This window comes from Anopheles gambiae, chromosome 3 (assembly GCF_943734735.2).
Source record: "Anopheles gambiae chromosome 3, idAnoGambNW_F1_1, whole genome shotgun sequence".
NCBI classification, from domain to species: domain Eukaryota; kingdom Metazoa; phylum Arthropoda; class Insecta; order Diptera; family Culicidae; genus Anopheles; species Anopheles gambiae.
In genome coordinates this window covers 24,337,108-24,364,112 of record NC_064602.1, presented here as the reverse complement: position 1 = coordinate 24,364,112, position 27,005 = coordinate 24,337,108, and the positions used below count along the sequence as shown (strand labels likewise).

Here is a 27,005-nt window from a genome sequence, read left to right as displayed (position 1 = left end):
GAGTTGTAAGTGTCATAAATATGAAAATATAAATGTATAAAATGGTCAAAAAATTAGCTATATATAATAATTGAGAATATAAAAAAAGCTTTTATAATCCCTTTTGCGTTGTTTGTTGCTAAGAAGCTGTTTATTCATATAATGTACTATAAAGTAACTTTCTTTATATTTAATTAAAATGTGAAACCTTTCTTTATCTTTGATTTTACTACGAGTTTTTCTAGGATTAGTTTAACATTAGTACGATGAACATTTATATCCAAGATCTATGTATTGGATAAGTAAGGTATAATTAAAAATTCTTACTTAGGAAAGATGCCGGTACATACTAAAGAGATTAATTTTTAAACTTTTTATCATTTAAACAATAGTAATGTAACAATTCCCAATGCAACATTAGGTTCTTTAGCCTTCGTTACTGTGAAAAATTATTTGTAGCGTTTCATTATCGTCGTGTACCATGCGCCTCCATCATGCCGCGCTGTAATTGAAGTTTAAATTGATTGGAAATTAATAAGTTGTTTCCTACACGGTGTGATTGAGCTTCACTAGGACCATTAAATACAAACAGTTTAGCTCTTTTACATTTGATTTAGAATAATAATAAGTTACTAGCAACAGTAAAGCGATGAAAGCTTTTTTTCTGTGAAATGTGGAAAACAATTTAGAAAAAAAAAACTTTTCACCATAATAGAGTTATTCAACTTCATAACAACTTCATCTACATAACATCATACCTTGCAGAGCTGCTTTTGAACTGTACAAATTGCACTGCATGCAACATCTACACAAGCTCATCCACAATGATTGCAAACGCGACAATCACGTCCCAATCGCGCACTGAGCTTGACAGTTTCGAAATGACAGATACTTTTAATTATCCGCTCTCGGTGGTTTAAGCAAAACATCGCTCAACGTCGTCAGCTGTCGGAAGTGACATAATCGAACAATGGCATAAATAAACCACGTCCTCCCGAAGCGCCATCCGAGTCCGATCCGAGTCGCGAGCCCTTTTCCCACCGGCCGACCGGTCTCTGAGGAGTCAATTTGAGCACTTCAAGCGCACGGGCCGGCCGGAAGGACACTCTCCCGGGAGAACATCGTCATCTCCGGCCAGCGGGTTCACCTTTTGATGGGCCAGCGCGACGTCACGGTCTTATCCGATGGCCATAAATTATGACGGCTAATTACCGTTTTAAATCATGTTCAATGCACTCCCTGCTCCCGGGAGGAGGCAACCCAGCGACGCACAAGAATGCTGATGATCTTTCTGATGTAATTCGCCTAGCTGGTGCTTGTGTGTCTGTATGTGTGTGTCTTTGGATATAATTTACGGCAGAGTACACACAGCACAACAAGCGCCAATCCTCTATTTTCCAGACAGAGTACCTCCTTTCTATCCTTCTCCTTTCCGCTCTCTGTCCGTTATTGTGCCGTTTGCCGCTTCGCATTGAGCATAACGCAGACGCATTCAACACTAATTTACCATTTACCGTCGCCACTGTCCGGTCCGTTTGTGGGAGCGTGTTTTTACGGCCCTCTAGATTGGCTCCAATTTGTGAACAATTGCTACCTACCGCCGTGGAGCGCGGAACAGCGTTCAATTACACTCGCGACACGCACCATATAATGAAGCGGTTAACACACCTTGTTCTGTTGAAAGTTGGCTACTGTCGTGCAGCTTCGGGCCGCACGCTTACCGAAAGCATGCTCATCGTGGAAAACATGCTGCCTGCGAAGCGATCCGGGAAAAATGGGTGTTTCTACAACAAAGCCACCTGCCGCTCACACACGCGTGGCTCACAAAATGATACAAGCTGGCAATGTTTCTTGACAGCTGAAAAGTCGAAAGTTTGCTACTTTCGAGAGAAACATACAGCAAATGCTCGAACATAGTAAACTCGGTGAAGCGAAGCTGGCTTACATTCTTTGAAAAGTTTAATTAACTAATGAGCAACTACGAACGAAATACTACCGTTTTTGGTAGGGAAGGGAGAAGGGGTGGGTGAATGTGTTGTAGAGTGCAACAGGTTTTGCCTTCTAGTGCTACAACAAAAACGGAAATGCTACACGGAAGCTAAAAGTTTTCTAGCCTCCTCTATAATTAGGTCACGTCGCGCACGAACGGAAAAAAAGGCTACGACACTGGCATAATCGAACAGGATGTACATTGTGGAAGCATTAACAAGTCAAGCATTAATTAGAGAAGGGTTATTTAATTTTGCATTCGGCAGGAGCTGGAATGAACGATGAAGGCGTTTGTTACAATACATCTTTTGATAAAAAAGGAAGTATTTCAGCATGCAGATATAAGAGAGGCGCAGTACGCTTCAGGAAAATGCTGTAATTTTTTACAAGTTTTTAACGTAAACCCTCCAGTTGTTGTCCAGTTCTATGGAACATACCGTGTCAAATTGTCTTTGTCTGTACCCTATATTGACGACTTTTTAATAGCTACTTATCACTAGTAGCTCAGAACAAGCTGCTTTCGGATATTGGGCCCCGTTCTCATTTCAGTTCGTAGGGTGAAATTTCAGCCTATCAGCTGTTTGCATTGTACAGCAGCTTTCGAGCAGCTATCAAAGTAGGTATAATATGTAGGTGGGCTCATCCCAAGATGTATGTATTTAGAAGCTTGATTTTTATCGTACAAAACGCTCTTAACATATGTATTCTTTTCACTAAAAGTTCTACACATATGTGAAATACTGCTAATTGTAAGCTAAATCTAATCTGAATGACTTAACATCCATTTTTGTTTCGATGCAACATTGTCCTACCTGATCTCTTTGATGCACTTTGGGAAGAATGAAAAACACGGCATGTTGTTCAGGCATTTTTTTTCGAGCAGGTACTCAAATCTAATTCTTGCTTTGAGGCTGGAATAATCGAGACTGAAATCCACAGGCTAGTTTTGTGTGTGATTTTGTATGGAGTGTTGACATGATTTCAGCCTCCAACTGTCAAACTCCATATAAAAAATCTGACTAGAATTGTGAAGAGCTCCATTACTGACAATCAGCGAAATCGCTCTAAGATGTAGTCTCTTCAAGATGAATTGTTACTTCAAGATGAACATTTTGACAGTCCCGCCATATTCCATACAATGTATGTCTCTTCAAAATGAATGTCTCCCAAGGAAGAATATCCTTCATGCTGCATATGCGATTTCGCAGCCGAAATTCTCTAAGATAAATTTTCGGGTGAACAAAAATATAGGTTTTATACCAGTTTTTCTAATGGTTTCTTGGATACTGCATAACAATAAATGTGTTAGGTCTCCTCAACATGAATTTATTCCTAAACTGACGAGCCCTTGAAGTTTCACCTTAGAAAGATTTCACTGTGGAATAAATTTCGTTGGCCTGTGTCGTAGGACGGTCGTCAACTCATACGACTTAACAACATGCTCGTCGTGATTTCAATCCCCGAATAGACTATCCTGCTATGCGTAAGCAATAAGCCACTGAAAGCCAAGCCCACTAGAGGCACAGGCTGGCCTTAACCGACAATGTTTGTTGTTCCAGAAGATGAAGAATATATTTTCGTGTTCTATATTCTACAGTTAAACAAAATGATATGTTAATAGTAAGAATTATGTTTAAAAACTCATTCGCTTCTATATCAGACACATTTAGCGTTTAGGATATAGTGATTGGCATGGGATTCAAAAGCTTCATCTTTCTTTGCTGCCAGGTCAACCATCAAAGCATAGGCAAAAGAGAGTGTTGATTCCCATGTAGGTTTTCACCCAAATTGACGCATTAAAAGGCCGTTTTACTTCGAATTCGAAATCGTTCACATCACTGACTTTGCATCCCTCATCCAACCGGTTTAAGCCATTGAGTCGGAAATTAACCATTTTATCTTTGATCAAAAATCTATTTTACCTTTTAGTCTAAAGACTTCCAAGCACATCACAATCTACCCGTGGCAGAAACATGCTTCGCGTCGATTACCTTTATCGTGCCAGAATGAAACCATGCTGGCAGCATCAAATAGCGTTCAGATACAGGTTTCTGCACCCACCGCCATAAAGGAGTCTGGAGAAGATGTTACAGCGGAGTTACGGTATTTAAATTTCGATCTCCAAAACGCAAAAAGCACCGAAGGGCACCCGACAGCAGAAAGGGCCCACCAGCCCGGGCATGCCCGAACGATGGCCCTTCCCATCCGCGGGCTCTGCCCAGACAGGGGCGCGCAGACGGGAGAAGTTTTATTTATCGATAAACTTTCCTAATCTTTGCACCGGGATGGCATCGTCTCCTTGGGGCTTTTGTTTTTTTTATTCATTCGTTGTTTTGTTTTCAACAAAGGTGAAGGAACACACTTCGATGTGACACAGTGGCGACGGATATCAGCGGCGCGACAGAACACGGGTAGCATGGAAGCAGAGAGTCGCGTAAGATCGTGCAACGACGCGGCGGGCCCCACGGCACTGTTGGTGCCGCCGCCACTGGGACTGGGGCGAAATTACATCCAAGAAAACATCCGGATTATCATGCCTCATGCAAATCGGTGCCGGCGCCCGGCGGTCCCCTTTTGCGAAGACGGTTCTGCCAGGGCGGCGCGTAAGACGAAGGGGATTAAATGAATTACGTTTCGGCGTAAAGGCATGGAGAAAAACGATTAACGGTGTTTATGTTTCTGGGAGGTGCGATGAAGCGCCCCCACCGGTTTGGCGCCTGCTGGAACGGCTCGATCGATGGGTGTGCTTCGCTTCCGGTGAAGAGAAACATATCATGAAAACATTAACTCACACGTGGTGTGCCGACTTCACACACAGATTTGTGGTTTGCTTCCAACGAAAAATCATTACGTTTCTTTACTACGAACGTTGATATGATTGAGTTTCATGCAGTATATGGTATTTGTTATATACACCTCGTACACACCGTGCGTATCCAACCACGATGTGTAAACCGCTGTGACAGTTGACGCGCGGCGGCAGATATGGAAGTGAGGGAAGAAGAAAATACAAAGAGGAATTTGGCGGCACGCTCTCTCGCGTACGAACAACCAAACAGAGTGGTCGTGTTTCATTCAATATATCCGAAAGATATAACAAAGTGGCGACGAGGGACGGAGTAAAAACCCGCAGTATGGCGAACGACGAGGAACCTCGACCGACTACAAGTGCTGCAAATGCTGCAAATGCTACAAATAACAACAATACTGCTGAGCCCCCCCGCACCATCACTCATGCAAATTTCGCATTCGACGCCTTTGATAAGGCAAAATGCAAATGGAGTCGATGGGTGGAAAGAATCGAAACAGCGTTTGAGATATATGCTATAAAGGATGTAAGGGTCAAGCGAAATCTTCTTCTTCACCACATGGGAGGTGAAGCATACGATGTGCTGTGCGACAAAATAGCTCCGAAACGACCACGGGAATGCGAGTACAAAGAGGTGATTGCTACGCTGGAAGAATATTTCCATCCAGAACCATTGGAAATTAGCGAAAATTTCAGGTTCAAGTGCCGACGTCAAGGTGACAAAGATGCCCATTCAGCAGAAGAAAGTGTGGACGAATATTTAGTGGCATTGCGAAAAATTGCCACAACATGCAATTTCGGGCAGTATTTGTCAACCGCATTGCGAAACCAATTAGTATTTGGTTTGAAGAGAAACGATATCCGTAATCGTTTGCTTGAAAAGCGGAACCTTACGTTAGAGGAAGCGAGAGACATAGCTGTTGGCATGGAGCTATCAAAAAAAAGCAGTGCTGAAATAGAAAATGGTGGTCCATCACAAGATGTACATGCAGTTCAGAAACGTAATGAAAAACATAACCACAAAGAAGCAAAAGCAAACAAAAGTTTGCCAAAGAACGTAACCTGTTATCGATGCGGTGATGCAAAACATGTGGCAAACAAATGCAAGCATATCAATACGATTTGCAACTTCTGTCGGAAGAAAGGGCATTTAGCAAAAGTTTGCATGAAAAAGCAAAGCCAAAATGAAGTGTGCACGGTAATTTCGTTAAACAACATCGTTCCGAAATGGTGGATAGATCTTACCGTAGATAACATTACAATGCGTTTCGAAGTGGATACAGGATCACCGCTAACCATTATTGGAAAACAATGCTACGAGAAATATTTCAAAAACAAACCTCTTCAAAAATGCAATGTCGAACTCGTGAGCTATACAAACAATGCAATCGAAGTGCTTGGCACAATAAAAGTAAAAGTGGATAATGAAATGCTTCCGCTCTATGTGGTGAATCTCATGAAACGACCATTACTTGGTAGAGAATGGTTAAATGCGGTGCCCGATTGGAATAATCGGTTGCAGGTAAACGAAGTAAATGAAATGGCAATAAATACAAACAGCCTTAATACTATTTTGCAGAAGTACGCCGACGTTTTCGATCCAAATTTAGGCAAAATATCGGGAGTACAAGCACACCTGACCCTCAAAGAAAACGCACAGCCAATCTTCTTGAAAGCAAGACGTGTGCCGTTCAATTTGATCGATGCTGTAGATCAAGAGCTTGACAAGCTTGTTGCAGAGGACGTGCTAGAAGAAGTACCAACCAGCAAATGGGCAACGCCGATTGTACCGGTGCGGAAGGCAGAAGGTAAAGTACGAATTTGCGGAGATTACAAGCAAACTGTTAATCAAAAGTTGCAGGTAGATCAACACCCATTACCAACTGTAGAAGAGTTGTTTGCGTCCCTAGCTGGTGGTAAACGGTTTTCAAAAATCGATTTAGTACAAGCTTATTTGCAAATGGAGGTAGCACCCGAAGATCGTGAGATGCTGACTCTTAATACTCATCGAGGACTGTTTCGTCCAAAGCGCTTGATGTATGGTATTGCATCAGCCCCGGCGATTTGGCAACGGCAAATGGAAGGAATCCTGCATGGAATTTCAGGGGTAAGCGTTTTTCTCGATGATATTAAAATCACTGGCCCTAATGATCAAATCCATTTGCAAAGGCTAGAAGAAGTCTTAAAACGACTAAATGATAGAAACATACGCCTTAACAAAGAAAAATGCCTGTTTTTTGCTAAACAAATAGATTATTGTGGATACACCATAGATGAACATGGTATACACAAAATGCGTGACAAGATCGAAGCAATTGCTAATATGCGTAGGCCAAGTAACAAAGACGAAGTACGTTCGTTTGTGGGTCTGGTCAATTACTATGGAAGGTTTATGCGAGATCTGAGCACAATTCTCTATCCTTTAAATAACCTGCTAAAGAATGACACTCCATTTAAATGGAACAAAGAACAAGAGAAATCATTTCAAAAAGTGAAAGAGCATATCCAATCTAATGAATGCTTAGTGCACTATTCACCAGAACTACCACTTTTGTTGGCTACAGATGCTTCTCCATACGGAGTTGGTGCAGTATTGAGCCATGTATATCCCGACGGCACAGAACGACCTATTCAGTTCGCGTCACAAACTCTGAATAAGGTACAACAAAAGTATATGCATGTAGATAAAGAGGCATACGCTATCATGTTTGCGGTGAAGAAATTCTTCCAATATTTATATGGACGTCAATTTACATTGGTTACCGATAATCAAGCGATTGCTAAAATTCTAGGAGAGCACAAAGGTATACCAGTAATGTCAGCTTTACGAATGCAACACTACGCAACTTACTTACAAGCATTTGATTACAAAATACGATTCAGAAAAGCCGCCGATAATGCTAATGCAGATACCCTTTCACGACTACCATTAAGCTGCCAAGATACCACTACATTGTTTGAAGAAACTGATGGCATTGAAATTAACCAGATTGAAACACTTCCACTTACAGTAAAAGAACTAAGCCAAGCAACAGCAGAAGATCTAACAGTCAAAACACTCATACAAGGTATCACACATGGGAAGCAAGTACCAAATGAAAACAGATTCGGAATTGAACAACAAGAGTTTACGGTACAACAAGGTTGCTTACTTCGGGGAGTAAGAGTTTACGTTCCGGCTAAATTGAGAGCGCGAGTACTAGAGGAACTGCATTCGACACATTTTGGCGTAACAAGAACAAAATCTCTAGCAAGAGGCTATTGCTGGTGGCCCGGTATCGACATAGCTATTGAGACAATGATAAAGAACTGCGCTGAGTGCCAATCTACAAGACCGGAACCATCAAAAGTTCCCTTACACTGTTGGGAGAAACCAACGGCTCCGTTCGAAAGAGTTCATGTAGACTTTGCGGGACCTTTCATGGATACCTATTTCTTTATCATGGTCGACGCCTACAGTAAATGGCCGGAAATACGAATTTGCAAATCGACTACAGCAGAAAAAACGGTACAAATGTGTCGCGAGATATTTAGTAGTCATGGATTACCATCGGTATTGGTCAGCGATCACGGAAGACAGTTCACTTCCGATGTGTTTCAGCGATTTTTGAAGATGAACGGAATTGTCCATAAGATGGGAGCACCATACCATCCAGCTACTAACGGGCAAGCGGAACGTTATGTGCAAACGTTCAAGCAAAAGCTGAAGGCTTTGAAATGTTCAAAGTCTGAGTTGCATCTTAGTCTATGCAACATACTAATCACTTACCGCAAAATGATTCATCCTTCCACAGGTAAAACACCATCACAACTGATTTACGGTCGTCAAATAAGGTCACGTATTGATCTTATGCTACCTTCGAATGAAGTACATCATGGAGGAAATTTGCATACGAAGCAATTTTCGGATGGCGACCGTGTAAGAGTGCGAGACTACCTATCGTCGGACAAATGGAAATTTGGACGAGTGATGGAAAAGTTAGGAAAACTGCGGTATTCGGTACGTCTCGACGATGGCAGAGTATGGGAACGGCACACTAATCAAATGATGGGTGTGGGGGAGGACCTACCAGATTCGAACAACAATCTGACAGATGCACAACCTACAAGTAGTCAGGATGCAGTGAACCTGAGACGTTCGAGCAGATTGCAAGGAAGATGATTTCAATGCAATCATCCGGATCCTTGTTTTCAGTCGTCAAGGGGAGAGATGTTATATACACCTCGTACACACCGTGCGTATCCAACCACGATGTGTAAACCGCTGTGACAGTTGACGCGCGGCGGCAGATATGGAAGTGAGGGAAGAAGAAAATACAAAGAGGAATTTGGCGGCACGCTCTCTCGCGTACGAACAACCAAACAGAGTGGTCGTGTTTCATTCAATATATCCGAAAGATATAACAGTATTAGATCCATCTTTGATATTTTCTGCAAGGTAGCATTTCTGTAAATACATTTTCGGTAAAATTGAGATTAGGATTATGTGATGTTCTATATGCAAACTGTCGTTATTTTTTGTCCACTATCTTTTGAACCAACTAAATTTTGAACTCAATGATAAAGTGCTTGGATCATGTAACAAAGATTGTGCAAAGGGGTTGGCAGTCTTGGGATAAGGTAATAAAACATAAAACATAAACACAAGGCAGAAGATATAAGCGTACATTACAATACTTTATATGGATTAACCATGATCAGTCAATCAGTGGACTTTGAGCCCGCACGAAATGAGAGATATATCGCACATTGATTGTGGTCCTCTACGGACACTAGTCTTGAACCATTCGAACTGAGGATGCAAACGCTCTGGGCGTGTTTGAGCGATGCATACTCCGGACCATCTTTGGCGGTGTGTTCGAGCATGGAGCGTGGAGGAGAATGATGAACCACAAGCTTGCTAAGCTGTACGGCGAATGGAGCATCCTGACGGTGGCGAAGGCTGGCAGGATACGATTGCTGGGTCATGACCAAAAAAGTGTTCGACAGCGATCCCCAGATCGGCATAAGGCGCAGGGGAGCACAGCGAACTCGATGGCTGGACCAGGTGAAGCGAGACTTGTCAGAGATCGGGTGTCTACATGTATGGGAGGCTGCAGCCAGGGACAGAGCATCATAATAACCATCAGTGGGGCCCTTTCCGTTTTAAGTTCGTAGGCTGAAATTTCAGCCTTTCAGCTGTTTGCATTGTATAGCAGTTTTCGAGCAGCTATCTAAGTGGGTATAATATACAGGTGGGTTTATGAATTTAGAAGGCAGATTTATATCTTTTATGTTTCGGAATGAAGATATTAAGAGTGTTTTGTGTATTCGTCAAGCCTCCAGAAAGCTTGTTTGAACAAAACTTTTCAATCATCCTGTCGAAAAGTGATATTTAAATTTGTTTATAAAAAACATGCTATGAGACCACCTGGACTACATACACTTTGATTCTGAATTCCATCACCAGACCTCTTTAATGCACCTTGGGATAAATATAAACACCACCTTGTTTTGCCATTTTTCGAGCAGGTACTCGAATCTAATTCTAGCTTTGAGGCTAGAACAATCTCGAGTGAATATTTCAGGCTAGTTTTTTGTGAGGTTTTGTATGGAGTATTTACATGATTTCAGCCTCCAACTGTCAAACTCCATACAAGAAGCTGATTAGAATCGTAAAGGGCCCCAGTAATGGTACAATTCAGTGTATAAATAAACTAATATTACTTTTTAGATACAGTTAACAAAGATTCCTGCAGTTAAATTGCTTTCGATTGTATTGTTCTGAATTTAACTTTCCATGAAACCATCCATTATGAAACCATTATGAAACCATCCTATCTGGATAATTAATTAAATCAATCTATCAAACAGTAGCAATAAAGATTTTTTTTATTTGAAATATTTGCCATTTTTTCGCTTAGCTTTCAAATCATTCCTATTGGAACGATTTTCAAATTGTTTGCCTTTAATGGGAGTTTGTATATTCGGTTTTTTTTTATCGTCCATCGTATTACAACTCGTTTCTGAAGGTTTCATCGTAAATTCAATCACACATCAGTTTAGCCTCAGCACAGCTTATTGGAAGAAAGCATTGAATGACTCATCCCGGATGAATAGCACAAAGAGCGGGAGACAGTATATTGATAAAGTTCTGAGGGAGATCGGTAAAACAAACTTCTTTCCACAAAAAAAAAACCTAGCAATAGTACCAACCCGAGCCAAAAGCAGAAAACTAATTAATCAATTTTGTCAAAACAACACTATTCTACCGGCGGCTGACAAAACTTTGCCAGCGCAACATGAAACCGAGTTTTCCTATTTCATTCCTGTCGGGGTTTTATTTTTCAATTTTCGTTACGATCCTATTCACATGGATTTCAAAGTGTTTCGTTTACATACGTCACCAACCATTGCCACCCACACCGACACCGCCACCGTATGTAGCAAGTATTATGGTTGGATTAAACGAGTTTCTGATACTGCTAACCCCTACACACACACACACACACACACACACACACACACACACACAAATGAACGGAAGCAAAACAAAAAAGGCCCATCCTTAACCCAACATTGCGAACCCTTGCCATGCGCCAGCACAAACATCCCGCTGTGACGCACCGAAAAACCACCGAAACCAAACACGTGGTAACCTCTGCTTCACCCGTGTGGGGGGAGAAAGAACATTCTCCTACCGCCACCCCTTCCGTGCACAAACACACACACACACACACACCCAGTGAAAGTGTCCGATCAATTAACCGCACCGGGCACTGTGTGGTTGAACCGCATCGGGGGAAAAGGAAAACCACATGTGCCCACGCACAGCAAGATGTCCTGTCTGGGTTATCGAATTGCCGGAAGCCCGCGCAGTTTTACGGAGAAAGTGAACCCAACGGTAGAAAAAGGAGCCCCGTCTGCTTCTTTTTTTCCCCTGATGGAACTTAATTAATCCGTTCTAATCAGTCACCAAATCAATCAACGCCGTTGTCACGCAGGGAAGGAAATTAATTGAGTGTTTGAGCAGCCTGGGTAGTGGCCGACAACAACGACCAACAGACCGATCGAACCCGATGGCCCGGTGAGCTCGAACGGTCAGTTTTCAGTGGGTCACCAGCACCAGCGTGTGTTCTTTCTTCACCTTAAAAAGGTTCAAAGAGAAAGCCTCCAAGCATTTTTAGCAATTTAAGAGAAAGTAATGTTGGAAGCATACTAGGATCTTAAACATAACATACTCTCAGGTCAGGTCAACACATGCCAAACAACCCCGAAAGCTCCCCGGTATAGAAGGGCAAAGCATAAACCGAAACGAAACGAAGCCACCCAATAGGGTCAGTTAAAGTGTATTTGCGCTCGAAACAGAAGATCTTCAAAATATAAAAAGGGTACTGATGGCGAAAAAGGTCAATCGTTTGGCACTTCTATTAAGCAATCAAAAGCTGCTCAGCACACGCACTCGATATAGCAAAGCTTCACCAAAAGCTTCCGCAGACTAACCGATTGCGCAATCTGCACTTGAAGCGTATGGCGGCGGCGCAGAAGAGAATGAGAGAAGAGTAAAGTCATAAAAAAGCAGGCAAAAGCTCGAATTGATCGAAGTGGAAAGGAAAGGATGAAAAAAAAATGCAACAAGCACATAAAACAAACAGCAGTAGCAGCTACTCAATCAACCGAGTCCATCCGCCCGATAGGACTGCTTCAGGCTGCCCAACGGTAGCTGGCAGTAGCAATCGTACTCGCAGCGGGACACAAACAAACACACAGGTGGTGTGGGGGTGGGCGAGAAGGCGAGATGAAATGGGTTCGGTCAACACATCCACAGTTCTAATTAAATCCGATTCCCTGCAAACTTTCCAGCATCCCGTCGAAACCCACCGGGGCGGAAGTGAGCGCGGTGATTAACGCTCTCATCGGCAGGCTCACTGGTTGGCTTAGATGATTTCGATTCGATTTTCCTTGAAATCCCTCGCCCTCCGGAGCTTCCTGTTCGATAACTCCGCGCCGCAACAACGCCAAGGGTTGTGTTGCTGTACACGACAAAACAGCAACACAACACCCTGGCAAAGTGATGGAGCGGAACGATTTATAATTACTGTATCTTAATTTTCATCCGAAAGCTCCGGCTCCGGACAGCGGGACAGTAGCGGAAAGGATCAGCAGAGCGCCCCGCCCGTTCGATGAATTTTCCACCACCACCTTCACTGTTGCCTGCTACCAGATTCGCACCGAATTTATGGCACACGGGCACCAATTCCTATTAAGATGTCTGATTTGCGACTTTAAAATTTACGGCCACTTCAGCAAATGACTCCGTTGCGCTAATCGGGGCGAAAATTGTCATTTTATGGAGGTGGCCATTCTTTGTGTTTAATTATTTTTCAGCAAACGGAAAATCGTTGGGAGCTGGGGCTTCCTTTAACTGTCCCAAACATGCACAATTCTGCGTGCCGGGCGTTACCCATTGTTGTTGATTATTTTTACAGTCCTCGCCGAACAAATATCGAACCTTTTCGCTCTGTTTCGTGGAAAACTCATAATTAATTGACATTTTTAACTGCCCTTTTGAAAGCAAAAAAAAACAGCGGTGCAAAGCAGGCAGGCGATGTTGCGGTACATGCACGTGTTTTGCGTACGCAATGAGAACGCGCAATGCCACAAACGGCTCCGGTCGTAAAAATGAGTGTTCTTCGAACAAGATTCCGTTCTCCCGTTTCCCCCCTCCCCATCGTTTCCCCAATTGCACAAAAGGTGCAGGGAACGAGGGTGAAATTTCCAGCTGTCCCCACCAGAGATGTGTAAATAATGTGTCACGTTGCGGAGTGTGGAATGTGTTTGCTGGGTGTGCAGGCTGCCGCCCAGGTGCAGTTTACAACGCGCTGCCTTTTGTTTAATATCATTATGCAAAAGCCAAACATTTGTACCTCCATTTCGGAATGTGCTAGCGGAGCTGCTTAATGGCACACGGGATATTTATGTAAGCGTCATAAACTCGCGCTCGTTATATGATGTCGCTTTGGACTCGAATTGGCTTTGAAAAATGGTACAAATTGAACGATTTTTCGCACGAATTCAGAAACGTTTCTACTCTTTTATGGTAGCAGGTGCAATGCTACAATGTTCTCAGTTAGTTGATGATTCTTGAGATAGAAAAAAGTTGTGTACGAGAGTGATTCTCGAGGTAAAGGAGGTCTTAGTAATTGAAAATGCCAGTATTTTCTTCAATTGGACACAAGTTTTTGTTTTAAAAATAAAGCCTTAGATTTTACGGAAAAAACAAGTAAATCTTAATTTATTTTTTTCGGAAATTGTCCTTTTTTATCTATTTACGGGACTTTTTTTACTAATTCCATTGATTCATGATCTACCTAGACTAGTCATTTGAGATCATGGTTGAACTGACAATAAGGCTTTAGTAATGAGTAATGATACTCTTAATCACCAATTTATCTTAGATTTTCGAATTATATATTTGATTCGTATTCGTGTTTGTTAAGTCATCGGGCGACAAACGAGGATACATAACAATATTTGAGACTAAGGTCTAAGAAAAAGCTGATGAGACAGGATAAGTGTCCAAAATCTATGTAATGTTAGTCAAAAACTGCTCCACAAATGAGTGTTTAAGTCTTATTCAATTAATATCAATGTTATATCCAAAGAATTATGCCGCCTAATTTATAAATTTTCCTCTCATCTAGAATCCAACATAGTGGAGGAAGAGGCAGTATCCGACTGAGACCACAAGTGAAGCTTCAATATATATTACATAAACTGTACGTATATGTTTTGGATCTGTCTCCTGGTACAGACGTCAACTCGTACGATTTAACAACATACCCGAATATGGGTTCAAGACCCGATTGGACCGTGCCCCCATACGTAGGACTGAGTATCCTGCTATAGGTAAATCAATAAGTCACTGAAAGCCAAGCCCTGCTACCGACAGCGGTTGTTGTGCCAAAAATAAGAAGATGTGTTCCAAAGATTCAAGACCAAAACAGTAAGCACTTATTTGTATATTGTGAACAAGAAACATAACACAAGTACACCCATAAACCTTCATTGAACAACTTCTAATCTGTCAATATCCCACACTATTGTTCAAGGGACAAAGCCTATGATAGAACGGACAATACCACAACACAAAGATTTTGGGTTGAAAGGGTCTCTGAGTTCCTTATTTACACAAATCTCAAAACGTAACAAACGAAGAGCTTTAGATAACGTATTTGTGACGGCAATGTTAACTAAACATCTGATTGAAAACCAAGGTCAAGCCAAACGAATTAGATCAAGGAACTAAATTGTCATTAATGCTGTACGCGTATACTGGACTGGTGATGTTGTGCGAGAAAAGGACTGTTTTTTATGTCCATGCATTTTAGAAGAAATTGATGGTGAATTCAATTTGGTTTACTTATAATCTGCAATAATTGTTACTTAATTACAAGAAAAGAAACGAACTTTATGAACCTATGACGAGTTACATTTCAAAGGTGCAGCATTGCTTTCACATAAATCCGAACTAATGGTCATATCTGGTTGAATAATTCTGACTTATTTATTAAATAAAACTTTTCTGCCCTCATACTCTTAATTTAAGGAATGATTTTGCATTTAGTTGGTTCTTTGAAAACAGTTTAGATTACTATATTCTACCTTCTGATTTCTTGATTATTAATGGTTCTTTAAGAAAATAAAACTATTGAAGACTTTTCCTCATATTGTCCCAATTCTAATCTTCTGGTCGTAGCTTTACAAAAGAAAACGTTCTTGATCAGGCTGACCAAAAGGCCTTTTCCATCCCGGATCAAGCGCCATAAAACGATCCCTCAAATCGCTTACATGCCATTGCTTTCAATGCATACGTTACATTTAATCATCTCGGTGATGGGTTAAACCCCCAGTAAGCACCATTTATCATCTGTCGACACAGGCTACAGGGCAGAGACTGTGTGCCATTTGTGTACCATTTCATCACGCAAACGAATGGTCAGTTGATTGATCTGACATTTACCCAGAACACTCGCCAGCCAAACGGTGTGAATTACACTCCCGGGCTCAAGGTTACCCCGCCCGACCATTCTGGTCAGTTCCGGTAGTTGTAGCGCAAACGTACAGGAGTCTGGTAGATAATTAAATCATCATTGCAATGGCGACGAAATGCCAGTAAATCAAAAAAAGAATAGGGAACATCATCTCACCTTTCCAGAGGCTGTTTTTAACTGCAGTTTTAAAAACAACACGAACTAAATGATTGATGAATAGTCGTACACGTGGTCTTACACGTTTGAACGATTTACGTTTGAATGCATGTAGTTTACCTGCGTCTTGCAACTGCACTCCAGGTCCAGGATGAGGGAACGATGTGTGTTAATCTGCTTCTACCGTGCATTCACTCTGTTGCTGGCACCGTTACGAAGTGTTACGAGTGTTATGGGCTTTGATCGCACCAGTTTGCTGCCCTACTGCTTGACTCGACACACTCACTTAATCGCAGCATGCACTGAGCACAGATAAACGCCAAACAAGAGTATGCACCCGCCAGGCGAATGGCTGTAGATTCATTTCCTGTTTTAAAAGCGCCTAGCGCTTTGCGACCGGTGAAATTAATCAACAAGTTTCAAGCCTCGAATGGCGAACTTTGCTTTCTTCTGAGAATTTCACACTCACATATACACTAATGCCCACACACACACGCACGCACACGCACACAAAGCACAAGTGGTGGGTGGAAATTCGTATGAAATGCACTCACCCCGCTCGCTTTTCGCTTCTGTAGTTGAAGGGTGCAACTTTCAACACGGAATTTGAAACAATTTCACTAACAAGATAGAGCAAACTCCTTCAGGATCCTTCACAAACTACACACACACATACACACTGACACGACACACTGACACCGCTGCTGCTGCTGTTGTTGATGATGCACTCTGGCTTTCAGAAGAGTGCTTTAACCGTGCCTAGGGATGGGATGGCCGGATGGTGTTTGTGGTACATAAATTTTCCCCAACTTTAGCACACACACACTAACGGCCCACTCTTGGGCGCGAAACACAACACCGTACCCCGCCGACGGGATGCACAAAATAAAGGGAGGGGGGGGGCTGGAGACTGCCAGGAAACACTCTCAACAAACACACACACACACACTCGGATGTCTTTCGGGTTAGTGTGTTTGTGCAACGCAGGTTTAGGCCACGGTCCGTCCGGCACCAGGGACGGCACCGGGGAAACTTTAGCAGACGGAGTGCACCGCCGGCCAGCACGGATGGAACCGCTTCAAGAAGTTCATTATGTTGTATTTAATTATCCACTCTCTTTCTATTTTCCACTTTTCTTGGAAGATAAATTTGTTGCCACCACCGGGTTTCCTCCTCCTGCAGCGACACGACGCACACGCAAAGTGGTTCGCGGTTTGGCGCTTTTATCACCACTTTTACCTCGGGACCATCCTCACCCCCCTTGCCCGGGAGGTTGTTGGCCTTGAACCAGTACACTGCGATACAACACGCTTATTCACACACGCACAAACTCACACAGAAATGCACTTGTGGGGGGAGCAGCTGGAACCCTGGAACCATTAGAAGCAGCACTTAAATTGGAAGTGCATTTTACCAACACAGATCACCGCGCACAACTGCTTCATGGCTTACTGCTGCCCTTTGCTTCCTGCCTGCCTGTGACATGGCCTTACCAACACACAAACATTCAAATTCAAACCGCCTGCTACGACGAGCACGTTGTTGGCATCACCAAATCCAGCATCCGGGGCGGCTATCTCACACGCCTTTGGCACAAACCAACGGAGAGCCAATATATCTGTTTTAATATTAAAAACTTAAATTGTAAATCTTGTTAACCAGTTGTCTTCCACTGACCGATTATCCCGTGACCACCACACCACACACACCAAACCGCCACTCACGCGGATACGGTTGACTGGCTGGCGGCTAGTATGCTGCTGCTGCTGCTGCTGCTGCTGCCGATGCTGCCGATGCTGCTGGCACTACTGCCGATGCGATTGTTTGTTTACCCGAGACTGGACGCGAGACTGGTCGGGCCCCGTTTCATTCAGGAAGGTGCGAGGATCATCATTGTGCCGCGGGCGCCCGTCGGATGCTCGGCATCGGCAAGCCGAATATAACTCACACGCGTGTCCCATCCATCCATCGCACCGTACACCGTGCGGCTTCGGGAGGACGCTTCGGAGTCTCGGGAGAGCCACCACAGGATATACACGCTTACCGCGGAGAGCGCGCTCGGACGGAGAGCCGTAATGAACGAACCGTTTTTCTGAATGATATCGAGGATGCCAATGATGACGATGGTGGCGATGATGATGATGGTAGAAGCACGAACTGATTCACGATTTTGATCTCAAGCTTGCGCGCAGCATCTCCCACGCTGTTAGGCACTCTCGCTCGCTCACTCACAAGCGCGAAAGTGTATGTGTGCTCTCACTCTTGCGCTCTCTCGCTCTCGTACGTCGTTTCCAGCTGCTGCTGCTGGCCCCCACCCGTGGAAAGCGGCCCTTCCTTAAGGGTACGCGGGCGCCACCGAGAGGCCCGCTCTCGGGCTCTCGGGGCCGCCGCTACTATCATTGGAGAGATACATGACCTGTGTTTCGTCGGATTCCGCCCCAAACAGTCACGCTTTTTACCATCCCTTCCCTTTCGGGTGCATGTGATACGCGTGATGCGGAACTGTAAAGGGCCCGAATGATAACACACTCGTAAAGTGGTGAAATAGCACTGTTATCCATTATCAAGGCGGGATTGGTACGGTCATGGTATTGGCCTTGGAGTTGATGCCCGTACGTGCGCAGTGCTTTAAGCAGACAAGGTCCTTCCCGGGCTTCCCACACATACACACACACTCACACATCCCGACGCCCCTACTGAAGTCATGTGTGTGTGGAAACGCTTCCGGTAGTCATTAGTAGTAGTCGTTATCCTTATCGGCAAGGGATGTGAACAGATTCGAGCTTGTCCGGCGTGGATGAGCTGCCAAGTGGCAGCTCACGGTGATGGAGATTAAAGGTGTGAACATAAGGTGTCATTAGGAATGAGCGATCAAATCACATGACGAGGTCTGGGAAGTTTGGGAATAACTTTATGTATACGAAAATCAAAAACTAGGATTGTGCAACCGAGAATCGACCACGAAGCAGATGTTGGAGAGGAAGGCTAACTACCGATTTTGCTTCTGTAGTAATACCGGTATACGAAGGTACAGCCGTTCCAAGATAACAGAACTCCTCTAGTCATTCAGGACTGTTGTCGTCTACTAATACGAAGCTACCGTGCCCATCAGGTGACATCACCAGATCACTAGATAAGCCTTTGACCCATTGATCATCATTCCAATTCTTGCACAGATGTCCTTCCAAGGACGGCAATGCCGGACACTAATGCAAGGAATTGGTGGCGAAGGAATTAGCGGTCCAAAAAATCGTTCCGGTCATCCGATTTCTTTGACCGAAACCATGCACTTTTCATGACATATTGCAGGGCAACACTGAAGAGCTAGCAGTTCGTCAGCTTAACTCAGGCCTTGGTAAGACTCAACCGCTTTCGGACAGCATGTTCTAGATCTGTGTCACCCTGTTTGGGTATTTAGTAGTTCTTCTGAATGGTAGATCTTCTCGATCAGATGATGGACCTCGACAGTAATACTCGTATGATCCCATCTTCAAAAGCTTCAGAGCTTCATTGCTGTTATCTGCTACAGCTGTTGCCCTTCATCTGTTTGATGCCTGTGGCAAGCTCATTCACAATGAGGTGTCTTTGCAAATAGCATTTTCACATTTCGTTCACCTTCCGTGTCTCTTTCAATTTCCAGTGGGTAGGAATGGGCGTCTCTCTACTAAGAGAGTGGGCTGCTCCAGTAGCCTCTGTAATCCGCTTCAAAACGACGTTTGTTTGAGTCTGATGTCATTTTCGATTGCTGCCAGAGTCTGGCTTAAGTTGTTGGGCACTTTTCAACTGTTGTGATGATCTTCAGGTGTAGTTGAAGCGTAGTGCATGCTCATGCGTTTAAGGGCATTGTTTACGTCGTGTTGTGAGCAACGTGCGGCATACAATTCCAGAAACGTTGATCTGATGCACATAAATAACACTTAGGTTTAATAATCGGCCAAAAACCCTCAACCGGTTCGTTGACTGACTATCATCCGATAACCCGCTAATACATTGCACCCAACACCATGATCCCTTTGGATGGATAGATTGCAGAGCCTCTCTGTCAACCTGTAGCGAATAAGCTTCGAATAAGTAGCCAGTACAATTATCTATGGAGACGTGCTTGGCGAACGAACATTCACAAGTAGAGTTATTGTGAACAATCCTCTTACCTCCCTTCTCCAGTTTGTCATGCCACCCATCCTCGAAAACGTGGTTGGCTTTCTATGTAGACCCACTCTTGGAGAATTTAAAGACATGAAGTTTGAAAGGACTTCGGTTCCACTGGTGTATCAACGAGGTATTGCTACAACTCCGCCATAGAGTCTTTGGCCATAGTGAACTGGGCTTCCTTTCGACGCTTCGATTGTTGTCTAATAGTGCCAATATATTGTAGATGCCGAAACAGGCTTATAAGACGTGCACTAACTGCCGCACGGAGTCCGTTTTTGACGCTACGGGGTGCCGTTCGTTGATCGCGCACGCTTCGAAACGAAGTTGCTTTACTTTTTTGGCCGTCACGGTTAGAGTTCGACTGATAAAGGTGTCAAATGAGTCTACTGACTCATGAGATACTATTTTTGAAAGTGTATTAAATGTTTTGTTAGAGCTAGTTAACATCAAATCATGAAAAATCGATAAATTCGGTCCATTTTTTAAATGCAAACGTTACAGCTTTTCAACTTTTTATTCTATTTGACGAGAAGGGATGTATCCTGTTCTGTAGTTCAGATTCAGATTCATGAATCTGAATGAATCTTTGGAATGATTCAATCAATCTGAATCCCGATTGGAAAGATTCATTAATCTCAAAAATTCTTGAATCTTCAAAGATTCATATATCTCGAAAGAGCAATTAATCTCAAAAGATTCAAAAGTTTCTACAATTCATAAAGCTTGAGCATTAAGTTATTCTTCCTTTTGGCGTAACAACCTACGTGGTCATGCCAGCCTATGCAGGCTTTTGAGACTTCTTGGAAAGTACCACGCAGTTGACCCGAAAACGGGCAAGTTGTAGGTGGTATTGGGTAAATTCAATATTTTGGAGATCATACATCTCTAAAGATTCACGAATCCCACGAGATATATAAATTTAAATGGATTTATGAATCTCTAAAGATTTGAGAATCTTAAAAGATTCATGAATCTTTGAAGATTCATGAATATTTAGAGAATCTTGAATCTTTGAAGATTCGTGAATCTTTGAAGATTTATGAATCTTTGAAGATTCGTGAATCTTTGAAGATTCGTGAATCTTTTAAGATTCTCAAATCTTTAGAGATTCATAAATCTTTGAAGATTCGACTCGAGATTCGAATCACTCGTCATTGAAGATTCATATGAAAGAATCTCAACGAAAGATTCATGAAACCCATCACTACTGGAGATGCACTGGAGCACTTTAGCACTTTAGTGGCCTGTCCCAAGAAATTGCTCGAAATTGCACAGTGGCTGATTAACATTCTTCTCCCCCCGTTTCCTAGAGGGAAGAACAGCTCAGGGTTGCTTTGTTTATCAATTATATTTCCAGGAAAAATGGAATCCATATCAAGCAAAAAATATTCAACTGTGGTAAGCACACGTTCCACCTGCTATATATATATGGACCACGTTCGACAAACGTATTATTCAGTCGCAGTCGCGGAGCCCAAGAGTTCGTTGTTTACAGTAAACAGTCGTGCTTCATATCAGAAACATCTTAACATGCCGAGCAGTGAGTCAGCCATTCATTACTATCGCATAGCGTCGTGAGTTTCACACTTGTGTGCTATACACGTTCATTCACAGAGCCTATCTTTGGATTCTACGGCGGTTGGGCCACCTATCGCAGCGGAAAGGGTAGATGCACCGTGGAAGACCTGAACCCGCACCTGTGCACCCATCTTATCTACGCGTTTGTGGCGCTGGATCACAGCGGATCGATCGTGCAGAAGGATGATACCGAGCGGAATGCGATGCGCCGCTTTAACTGCTTGCGCAACAGCAATCCGAGCCTGAAGACCCTTGTGTCGGTTGGTGGTGCCGTCGGTTGTGCATCTGCGTTCGCTAGTGTGGCGGCCAGCTCGAGTCTACGCGCGAGCTTTGCACGGAATGTGCGTGAGTTCTGCGAGTCGTACGGCTTCAACGGGGTGGACATTGACTGGGAATTTCCCGAAAGTAGCTCCGACCAGAGCAACTTTGTGCAGCTGCTGTCTGCATTGTCGTCTGAGCTGCACAGCAATGGTCTGCTCTTGACTACGTCGGTCGGTGTTAACCGGCCGTACGACATGTCCGGCATTGCCCGCCACGTTGACTACATTCTGCTGATGAGCTACGATTACAACGGCTCGTGGGACAGCTACACTGGCCACAATGCGCCGCTTTCCTGGGGTAGTGTAGAAACCGACTACCAGCGACGGCTGAACGTTGAGGCTAGCGTCAGCGATTGGATTGGGCGTGGTAGTGTACCGAAGTCCAAGCTGATCGTCGGCTTAGCTGCGTACGGACGTACGTTCACGCTGAGCTCCTCGGGCAACTATAAACCACGGGCGTCCGCCACGGGTGCTGGACGCCCTGGCCCTTACACACAGCAGCAGGGCACACTTGCCTACTACGAGGTGAGGGATGCGTTTGGTGAAGGACGCATTTGGGATGATCAGCAGCACGTGCCGTATGCGGTCAGCGGCGATCAGTGGGTTAGCTACGATGATCCGCAAAGTATTCGCATGAAATGTGAGTTCATTCGAAGGGAAGGCCTCGGTGGAGCAATGATCTGGTCGATCGACCAGGATGAGTTCCAGGGAGGAAGATTCACGCTGCTGCGTACGGTTGCTGAATGTTTGTAAACGTTTCTGGAATGGTGAAATGTTAAATAAACACCTTAGAAAATATAATTACTAAGTTTATGTTATGCTTAAGCACAGTTTAAGCTTTTTACATAAATTCATGTTATTTTTTTACAACTGTTGCCAAGCACGTGTTTGTTTCGGGCACTTTCAATTCACAACTGTCTATTGTGTAGTGATGGGAAAAATGAAGATTTCGTCGGAATCGATTCCGGCTAGCTCCGAAGTTTTGTGGAACCGATCCGTGGATATCAGATCCGGAATCAGTTTCTGCAATCGATTCCGGAATCGACTGCGGAATTGGTTCCGGAATTGGCTTTGGTATCGGAATCGGATCTGTAATCGGAATCGGTTCCCGAATTGGCTCTGCAATCGAAATTGGCTCCGGCATTGGAATTGGATCCAAAATCAAAATTGGCTTCGAAACGGAGTCGGTTTCGGCATCTCCATAGGAATAGGCCTTTGGGTCCAATGATGTGAAGTATTAATAACCGCAAAAGATTAAAATTTACTATCGACTGATTTCGCAAATTAAACTGGTTATTTCTATTCAAGAACCAATTCTGATTCCGGAACTAATTCCATTTCTGGAGTAAATCCTGATTCCGTTACCGGATATCCTGGAGTAAACTGTGATTCCCACGACGAGTTCGATTCCGGAGCCGATTCTGATTCCGGAGCCGATTCTGTTTCCGTAGCCGACTTTGAAATCGGCTCGGGAGTCAACTGCGGAATCGGAATCGGTTCCATCATTGGAATCGACTCCGGAACTGATTATAAACACGGAATCGAAATCGGGTAGGTCCGATGTCGAGCTCCCACCACTAATACTATTTTAATATATTTGTAAAAATATTTTGTTATAGAAATGTATTTAAAAGTACTCAACCAATTGTTTTTGTTAGATTTTAAAAGAAGTGTCTGCTGTAGTGATGTGCTCTCTGAAGCACACACACGACTCCGATTCGACTCTGACTATTGTTAGTACGATGACTCCGAAAAAATGGGAACCAGTAGTTTCATCTGGAGTAGTTCCAAGTCGCTCAGAATTGGCCGGTACACGCGATCCGACTCTGAACGACTACGGGCGACTCCGGACGATTCCGAACGAATCCGACTCTGAATGACTCTGGACGACTCCGGGTGATATCGGACAGTTCCAGAAGATTCCGAACGACTCCGGACAATCCGGCTGGGCGGACCTACCTTCCGGAGTCTTACTTACTTACTTATCCAGCGCTAGCTAGTCGTTACAACGGCTCCCCCATTGTCCTTCCACACATACTGGGCCAAGGATTCTTCTGAGCATCTTCCTCTCGAACGCCGTTAACAGGGTTTCGTCAGATTTGGACAGTGTCCATGTCTCAGAGGCGTATGTGAGTAACGGTACTATATAGGTGCTATATAGTCCCAGCATCGTCCGTCGCGGCATTTTTTTGAGGTGAACTGATTTCTGAAACTTCTAAGTCGGATCGGAGTCGATTCTGGATTTAAGTCAATTTTACCCATCACTAGATTGCTGTAATCTTGTACATGGTCTGAAGTTTAAATGCTTTATTATCTTTATCAAATCGCTTGCTCAAAACAATTATTTTACTAGAAACGATAGTTTATCATTTCATGATAACGCTATCAGATTTTCTTTCACAAGAAATGTATCGTTGGGTCATTCATTTCGGGCTAATTTCATCTAATCGCAACGAGTCATTATCGTAGCGTATCGTATTAACATTATCAGTTTCGATTTTTTAGCACTCTTTCCTCCGTTTCTGAAAATGATTTACTCTGAGGCATCGGTTGCACTTGTGTACGAGCGAGCTATTCTGTGGTTGGTTTTGAAAAGGGCTCTCCTGCAGCCCTTTTAAACCCTTTTTGCATCTCATACTTGTTATCTCCTGTACTCTATCGTCGTCGATCGTGTGCGGTAAGTCTACTCCCCCGGAAGAATCCAACCATGTTCTTTCCTTACATCTGCATCCTCAAGCACACTACTTAATCATGAATTATGTCATATTTATTACATTTATAAGAACAAGAGTTTGTTTTACTTCTTTGAAGTTTTAGAAACAAAAAAAAAAACGTGTAAAAAGAAACACCCGTCACTGTCTTGATTGATTGTAACTGTCTTGTTTGAGGTAAATATCGTCCATCTACTGCCATATCGGTTGCCCCCGTCCGTCGATGTTGTGCACGTGCGTCACCACCGGCGCGCTAAGGCTCCACTCGTACCACACCTTGTGCGAGGCAACGCACCGCCAGAAGTGTACCGTAATTTCGTCACCCTTGCGTAGCTGCACCGGATCCGTCAGCGGTATAAACATCGAAAACCAGGACGCCAACCCCTTCGTGTGCGTAAACGGATGTATGCTGAGCGTAATGTCCTTGTACAGTACCGTGTCGAAGTACCCGGTGAACCCATTCATCACGCAGTCCAGCGCGGCCCGGAACCGAACCGCCTTGTACCGGTTGTTATCGATCGGATCGTCACTCTCCCTGTTCGGGTGCACGAACTCAAACAGCGGCTGAGGGTTGTCGATGTGGTACGCATTCTTCTGATACGCCACGTACGCTTGCTCCATGTGGCGGGAGGAGATCACCCGATCCTTCCAGTGGGGACTGCGCTCGAGCAGCCGCACCTGGTTGTACACCTTCGAGCCGAAGCACGGGTTAATGTACGAGGTCGATTTGCACGGTATGCTGATCCCGCTGTCCTTCAGGTGCTTCTGCGCCCCATCCAAACACTCCGGCGACAGTTCATTGTCGCCGAACGAGCCCAACAGCTCCGACACCAGTATGTCGGCCTTTTCCGGTGGGTTAAACTCGCGCATATCCGTCGAGATGAGCTCCACGTCCCGGTCGCGCCACAGCTCGTTAATGTGCGCCGTCAGCGTCACGATCGCGTTCGGGTTTTTCTCTATCACGTACACCTTCACCTTGCAGTTGGTGGTTTGCGAAGCGTTTAGTGCGGCACGCACCAACGGTCCCCGCCCACCGCCAACGACCATAATGATGGTGGTGGCTGTGGCACGATCCGCTTCCGGCACCCGATCCAACAGCGCCTGTTCGATGGCGTTCTGGTAGTAAATGTACTTGACCGGATCTTTCTCGAACACCTCGTACGTGAAGCTGTCCAGATTGTCGTACAGCGGTTGCAGCGGGATCTGGAGCAAATCTTCGTACCCGTGCAGCGGATTCTTGACGTAGTTGTGCTGTATCGTGTACTTGATGTAGTCCACGTAATGCGCCAGATGGCCATCCGACGGGTTCGCCTTCAGTATGAAATGGCAGCTAAACGTCCGGTAGAAGAGATTCAACATCGATTGGTGAGCCTTCGAAAGGACGGGATAGTTTTTGGCATTGGTGAGGAAAATGTTCGCCGGCAGTACGATCGCATCGACCGGTTCGCCCAGCCAGCGGAAGATTTCCTCCTGCTTCGGCACGTCCGCCGTCAGCTCCAGGGCCACCTTCACGGTAGGATTGTAGTCCGCATGGCAGCGGAAGGTGTTCCACCAGCTCCAGGTGCTCTCCACCGTCGCGTCCGCATCCTCCGCCACGTCACGCCGCCAACCGTGCTGTGTGAGTTTCGGGTTCGTGATGGGCACTTCCACCAGCAGCGTTCCCTTGAACATGGTACAGCCGACCGTGCGGGCAAAGTTGGCACAGTTCGTGCTGGACAGCTTCGTGTAAAGGTACCCATTCTGCACCAGATGCTCGGCAAATGACATCTCCTGCCGGATTGTACGCTCCGCCTGCCGCTGTATGTGGTCGACCGGTGAGTCCAGGTCGAGATTGTCGCCGATCCGGCAAATCACACGGTTTAACCATTGCGTAGAGGACAGCAACAGATCGGAGCGCGTGAAGGGACCGTGCTTGGAGCGAAGCGGTTCCCGCACAAACTCCCGATTGTAGTTCCAGTGCACGATGGGCACGGTGACGGAGCTGCAGTTCGCTTTCGATGCGCTGTCGATCTCCTTGGACAGGTTGCCGGCCGTGTCGAGGTAGAGCGATACGGAAATGTTCACCTTTTGATCCATCGCCATCGGGTACGAGCGAAGCAATTTGTCGGGAAAGGGTAAATTTTAAAGCAACCAGACACCGGCTTTTCGTAGCTTTTCACGTGCGTTAAAATGTCAACACATGGATGACAGCTTTGTTTTGGTTGCACAGTGGAAGAAGTGCAGGCATTTCGGAATGCTTTAGTATTTATTATATGCTTGAAAGGGTGATTTTAAGTGA

The 27,005-nt window shown here is 44.5% G+C and overlaps 3 protein-coding genes across 3 annotated transcripts in view; 1 reads left to right on the top strand and 2 right to left on the bottom strand.

The window, feature by feature from the left end:
- Window positions 1-17,852, bottom strand: part of LOC1280008 (cyclic nucleotide-gated cation channel subunit A) — a 103,963-nt gene extending 86,111 nt beyond the window's left edge. The window contains exon 1 of the mRNA XM_061654147.1: window positions 16,087-17,852. The gene's annotated coding sequence lies outside the window, so the exon portion shown is untranslated. The remainder of the gene's footprint in view (window positions 1-16,086) is intronic.
- A 3,558-nt stretch (window positions 17,853-21,410) lies between these two features.
- LOC1280007 (chitotriosidase-1) lies at window positions 21,411-22,814 on the top strand. Its single transcript, XM_319801.5, has 2 exons — window positions 21,411-21,658; window positions 21,733-22,814. The coding sequence occupies exons 1-2, from the start codon at window positions 21,481-21,483 to the stop codon at window positions 22,767-22,769; spliced, it is 1,215 nt and encodes a 404-aa protein (XP_319801.5). The 5' UTR covers window positions 21,411-21,480; the 3' UTR covers window positions 22,770-22,814.
- Window positions 22,815-24,761: 1,947 nt separating this feature from the next.
- LOC1280006 (protein arginine N-methyltransferase 5) lies at window positions 24,762-26,922 on the bottom strand. Its single transcript, XM_319800.5, has one exon. The coding sequence runs from the start codon at window positions 26,807-26,809 to the stop codon at window positions 24,920-24,922; it is 1,890 nt and encodes a 629-aa protein (XP_319800.5). The 5' UTR covers window positions 26,810-26,922; the 3' UTR covers window positions 24,762-24,919.
- Window positions 26,923-27,005: the final 83 nt, after the last annotated feature.

Excerpts from the sequence above, each read along its gene's own strand:
- LOC1280006 (XM_319800.5), bottom strand. The coding sequence starts at position 26,809 with ATGGCGATGGATCAAAAGGTGAACATTTCCGTATCGCTCTACCTCGAC.
- LOC1280007 (XM_319801.5), top strand. The coding sequence starts at position 21,481 with ATGGAATCCATATCAAGCAAAAAATATTCAACTGTGGTAAGCACACGT. Across the intron at positions 21,659-21,732 it reads ACATCTTAACATGCCGAGCA|AGCCTATCTTTGGATTCTAC; the intron begins GTGAGTCAGCCA and ends GTTCATTCACAG.